This window comes from Nicotiana attenuata, chromosome 2, assembly GCF_001879085.1.
Source record: "Nicotiana attenuata strain UT chromosome 2, NIATTr2, whole genome shotgun sequence".
In the NCBI taxonomy this organism is placed as follows: Eukaryota; Viridiplantae; Streptophyta; class Magnoliopsida; order Solanales; family Solanaceae; genus Nicotiana; species Nicotiana attenuata.
Window position 1 is genome coordinate 55,784,540 of NC_031990.1, and position 6,318 is coordinate 55,790,857.

Consider the following 6,318-nt stretch of genomic DNA (forward strand, 5'->3'; position numbering starts at 1 on the left):
GGAATTGAGATTGCAATTGGGTTTAATTGGGGGGCTGATTTAGGCTAAAATCGAAATAATTAGGGCTAGTATTTAAATAGCCACTTTTTTCCTTATTTATTTTATAAAAAATAGTAAAATATTTTCTGGAAACAAATTAAAGATACTAAATTAATGAATAGTATGTAAATATTAGATTAAAAATACCTGACTCAATTTTGTAAGTATAAAATGCAATTAAATCTTAAAATGGGCTAATATTGCAATTATATGCAATTTAGCTTTAAAATACGAAATAAATTTATAAAAATATACAAAAATTATGTTAGCTACATTTTTGCATAAATATAAAATTCTAATAATTAAACCACCAAAAATAATAATTATGAAAATAATCATTGGATTTTTATAGATGAAAAAGGAAAATAAATCATTTTAAAAACCTTAAAATTATGTAAAAAATAGTAAAAATGCTAGGATATACTTATATATGCGTATATATGCTATTTTAAAGATATTTCGCATATAAAAAATATGCAGAGAAAAATTGGGTATCAACAGGCTCGATCCAAGTTGTCTTTGTTCCATCCTTTAGCTTCTTCATATGTGTATGCTCAAATACTTCATCTTGAGTAGCTGGTCTTTTTAAAGACTTTTTCTGTTAAATAAAACATGAAAATAGCAAAATTAAAGTGCTATGTCCATGAAACGGTTCTCTATTCTTGAAAATTCAGGAAAACTAACAGAATAGGAGGCTCAAAGTAGATAATTTCATCTCTGTAAATTAGATAATGTATATTATTTCATAAAGTAGAAACCTTGAGTTACAATATGGATCAACAATGAATCAACCAATTCAGGATTATTATAGTACCAAAAAAAGGCTATATCTAAACATTAACTAGAAAAAACTAAATCGAGATATATAAATAAATTGATGAATACCGAATAACCTGAAAACCAAAACCGATGATTCACATAAGTCATAATACATCATACAGAGCTACTCATGCCCGAAAACTACCGAGCGAAGTGTAAATGCTCAAAACGACCGGTCGTGTCGTTACAGCAAGAAACTAGTGACCACATCTTCTTTGAATGCCCCAATGCAACCCAATTCTGGCATGAAATACTAGCCAAGGGAAATACTGAAAGTCAGCAATTGAATCTCATCTTCTCAGCACAACTTTGGCCAACAACCTAGAACAAGCTAAAGAAGCTATCTTTTAACAATATTATCCCTTGGGAACATCCTTTCTTTTTGCTTCTAGCACATCTGGCTAGCAAGAAACCACAACCTTTTCAATAATAAGAAGGATAACTTCTTAGTAAAAAAACACCATCTCTAAATCAACAGAATACTATATGTTGGGACCAAAAGGTGTTATCAGGATGTTATTCCATACCAAAGTTAATTGGGAGCCCCCCTTGATGGGGCACTATAAACTCAACGCGGATGAGGCTGCCAAGGGCAACCCAGGCATTGGGGAAATTGGTGGGGTATTCCAGAGTTATAATGGGGATTGAATTATAGGGTATATGAAAAATATACCACATAACACCAACACCATAGCAGAACTAAAATCACTGCTAAAGGGCCTCCAAATAGCAGAACAAAATGGATGGGTTCCTCTGGAGTAACCCATCCAAATATCATTTTTATTACAAATTCGACTGAAGTAATAAAAATGATACTCACAAGCAATATAACTTATGATCCTATGATTTGTGAATGCATGTCATTGATGCAAAGGATGGACAAGGTGGTAGTGAGATACAGTTACAGGGAGCAGAATAGATTGGCTGATGCACCGGCAAAAGAGGCAGTAAATTTAAATTTTTTAGGTAGAACTACCATGCTAGCAGTTCCTCCGATGTTTGCAAATGATGTATTTTGGGCAGACATCCTAGGAACTGAAGTAGTTAGAAATTTTTTGGCATGTAATATTGATACAATTGAACAAATATGGCTGTCTAATTAGGGGAACTGTTGTCTCCCCGCTTAGACAGTAATCTGCAATGTAATTTCTAGTTAATTATATATATAATTTTCCTTTGACAAAAAAAACAAAAAAAAATTAAATTTTGGAAAGCTTCATTAGTCAAAATGAATCTAGACTCAACATTTATTGATGTCAAGTTCCTCTAAAAAGATCATTTCTCGATATATCTATATGGGTCATCCTTGGGCATAGTATCATGCTAATTTTCTGAATATTGTTACATCAAAAGAGATCAAAATATCAAGTAGTTGGATTTGAATCCACAATACATAAAAGGTGCCTACTAAAAAGTAGGAAAACTTACTTGTACAAAGAGTATATATGATCTTACAAGAAATGATTTAGAATTCACAAAACAGCTCTTTGAATTCTGCTATATATATATAGCTATTACAAATGTGATCCGACTTAATAGTTGATAAAAAATTCCACTCCTAATTAGTGGCAAATTCCTTCTACCTTCTGCAAGATCCTGCATATGAGGTGTAATTAGATCGGTTTCAAAATTGTTAGAGACTACCAAGCTTGATACTATTAAAAACCATAACAAAAATTCATGACAATATAAATAGTTTTACATTATAAAAGTAATTTAACATGTTATAGTAGGTTACGTTACTTATCAATAGTTTAGGTAACTAATCAATGCTTATTTGACAAAAAATATATTCAATTACATTTTAAGTGACTGTATAATTATTTTTTATATCGTTAGTGAATGAAAACTTAAATTCCATTACCCGAATGTGGTCTATCGACTTCTAGTTCATATGTCTTTAGACATAAACTGTATGTATATATCTCTATGATTTAGCGTCCAGATTGACGCAAAGAGAAAGTAACTATTTGGTATTCAGAATCCACTGGCTTGACTATTAAATTCGCGTCATATAGGATCCATTAAAAAAGGAAGCGCTCATTATCAAGAGTTTCTCCATACCTAAGATTTGAACCCGAAACCTCTGATTAAGGATGAAGTAATCTCATTCATCCTATCCGATCCATAACCCCTTGGATATGGAACTGATGTTCATGTCAAGAATCCTTTTAAAGAAAACTGATATTCCTCAGAATCTCCATATATAGAGTTCTTGAGTCTCAATTCTCCACAAAGCAGACATCTTCCATAGGAACTAACAGAGGACGAGTCAAATGATTATTTGAAGCAAAATGTAATAATGCTCTATTCTATTAATATACATAATCTGATAAAATCTTAATTCCTAGTCTAGATCCTGGACCCGGTTCATGCTTTAAATAAAAGGCAATTCTTCTTTTGATTTCGTACCATCAAATTATGTATATAAAGAAGAGTTTGTCTTCTTCAAACAGATAAACATGTAGCAGCTTCAATACTGACTAAAGGGCAGCCCGGTGCACTAAGCTCCCGCTATACGCGAGGTCCGGGGAAGGGCCGGACCACAAGGTCTATCTTACGCAGCCTTACCCTACATTTCTGCAAGAGGCTGTTATAATATCATGATACACAATTGTTTGTTTTATTGAAAAATATAGAACATTCTGACAAATAATTGAATTAGTGTGATGCCCCACAAGATCCAATATAGACAGTAAGCAATCTTGTAAAGATAAAAAAGGACAACTAAACAATGCAGATTCAAAACCTTCAATAGGCTGATTTTTGAGTGCTCATTCATAGAAGATATATCATTTTAATACTACCAAAAAGTTAAACAATTGGTGCTCTTTAATATCTATATGGTTTTCTCGTACAGGATCAAAAGATTTTCAATGATGATTCTTTGAAAATCTAATGCAAAATGCCCCTTTTTTCCAACAAAAAGAATTGCATGGTGTGGACAAGATAAACATTGATTCATGCATGAAACCATATTATATGAATATAACTTATACAAATTGAGAGCGTAAAAAATATTTACATATAATAAGTGAATCTTAGCTTGTGATATGTTGCAGGTTAGTTAACATTTTTAGAGGTTGCTATTAGTATTATCGTAAAAATTATCTCTAATTACATAATAAGTGATCTTATTGTGTAAATATTATTTATATTGTCAATGTATAGAATTTAAACTCTTAAATAGAATATGAATTCTAAAATACTTTGATAAAAAAATTCAAAAGTGTATATATAGTACCACAAATGACTATTTATGGCTGTGCAAGGGGGCACAAAATCTTCAGAATCCGAAAAGATTAAACAATAAACTGACATATAATCTATCTGGGAATTGTTTACTATATTCAGATCTTACTGCAGACAGCTTTATTCAGAAAGTGAGGAAATTAAATGGGTAAATTCTTGACCTTTCCTGTTGGAATTCCTTCTCTTATTTTTCTGTTTTGTCATATTGTTTCAAGTTAATTGAACAGTATTATGATAATCTTTGTTGAAACTTCTACTAGTATATTGTAAGTAATAACCAGTTAACTGTCGATAAAGAATTAGTTTTTCCATTTATTTCAAGTATTTTTAGGGTTTGAGATAAAAGACTAAATCTTTCCCGTCTTTATAATAGACAGAGGTGAATCCAAATATCTAAAAGTAGTGAGTCGACAACGAGTATGATCTTATTATATACATTTTTATATGTATATATATAATTTGAGCGGAAAGCAATGAATTTTTTGAACCCGCAAAACTTACCCTAGAGTATTCATCAACTATTGAGTTTGCTAGTGAAATTCAGTGTCAACTTTTCTCTTCCTCCGGGTTTTCTTATCATCATTAAAGATCGGAAAACCTAATGCAACACTTTAAACCATCATCACTCAGATCTAGTGATGAGGTACTCCATATGAAGTATCCTCACTACATTTGAAGAAAAGCTACACCCTTCCTCAGAGGCGGGGCTAGCTTATTAGGTGTGGGTTCGGCTGAACTCAGTCACTTTTGCTTAAACACTGTATTTATATTAGGAAATTCATTGAATATATATAAATATTTAAATTGCGAAACCCAGTAACTAAAATGAGCTATAGATTCTGTGGCAAATTCTGAACCCATAAACTTCAAATTTTGGCTCCGCTTAATACTCCCACTCTATCAGGTCACATAAAGGATAAGCACGGATAATTGTTCGAAAAAATTGAGGTTTTTTTTTTCACCTAAAAGAAAGTGAGATCATAATTAATCTAGAAAATAAAGCAGGTTATTTTATATTGTTAGTCTATACGTATGGAAGATCTTATAATAATCTAGAAAATAAGGTAGATTATTTGTTACAACAAGTTCAAGTTTAGTTATTGTATAAAAAAATTATACTATTAGTATATGTGTGTGAAAAATCTTATTATAATATAGAAAAATAAGACAGATTATTTGTTATAGCGAGTATACTCCTATAAAGAGTGTGAAAGATCTTACCAATTTCGAGGGGGAGGCACTAGGCAATAACTGTATTAGTGGATCAAGAAAATGAGAGGAAACCTGCAGAACTGGAATCATCATCTCCTTTGTTAGGGCTAGCCTTCTTTTGTTTCTTCTTATACGCAATGCCACGGGCCTTAGCTTGACACTCTTTCACTTCCCTAAGATACACACGAATCGCTGTGCTAGCAAATGGATTCGTCTCAGGCGAGCCGCCATTTTCTTCGTAGGCGGCTCGAAGCCTACCGATGAGTGCATCGAGGCTACCCCAAGCTTGTCTGAGTGGACAAGTACAAGGAGCTGGTGGCTCGGGTTGTCCATAGAACATACAACCTTGTAAATGAACCTTAGTCTTTCCAAACTGGTCCAGGTACCGAAGAAACTCTAGTATGTGGTTGCTATTGCACTGAGATAGCGGAATTGGTTGCCTCTGATTCCTCAAGTACTGATTAAAAGTATTCCAATCTCGTCGTTTTTGGGACTCGTATCGACTAGGTGTTGTTATTGATTGATCTCCTGGGGATCTTGATGATCCCTCAGCCAAATCTTTGCCTCTATGATCACTACTTGACATGGCTAGAGAGGAATTGAAATAGATCGAGAATATTGATCTGTTTGTGTGTAAGCCTAAATGTGTGAGAAATATGGAGAGTTTAAACAAAGGTTGAAGGAAGCAGGTGAAAATGGAGGGATGAAATTGTAGAAATCACATCAATATGGACCTATTGAGTTGACAAGAAATGGGCCATATGAGTTGCTTTCTGCTGCTTCTTTTTCCTCATCATACGTTTTATTAGTCTTTTTTTTATTATAATTTGTTTGACATTAGTGAGCGGAGGGTATATATATATCGGAGAGAGTCTCCCTATATTCATCTTTTCTGAGCCGAGAGTATATCGGAAACAGTCTTTCTACCTTTAAGGTAGGGTTACCTAAGGCGTATACACTACCCTCCCAAGACGCCACTTGTGCGATTATTTCACC

General features: G+C 33.0%; 1 protein-coding gene across 2 annotated transcripts; it reads right to left on the reverse strand.

Moving 5' to 3' along the window:
- LOC109210593 (protein LIGHT-DEPENDENT SHORT HYPOCOTYLS 10-like) lies at window positions 2,213-6,094 on the reverse strand. 2 transcript variants are annotated; one of them, XM_019374042.1, is made up of 2 exons: window positions 5,395-6,094; window positions 2,213-2,454 (listed from the first exon to the last, which is right to left on the reverse strand). In XM_019374042.1, exons 1-2 carry the CDS (start codon window positions 5,906-5,908, stop codon window positions 2,438-2,440), a joined length of 531 nt encoding a protein of 176 aa, XP_019229587.1. In that variant the 5' UTR covers window positions 5,909-6,094; the 3' UTR covers window positions 2,213-2,437. The 2 variants fall into 2 exon arrangements, with proteins under 2 accessions (XP_019229587.1, XP_019229578.1); XM_019374033.1 differs by having other exon boundaries at window positions 5,332-6,091.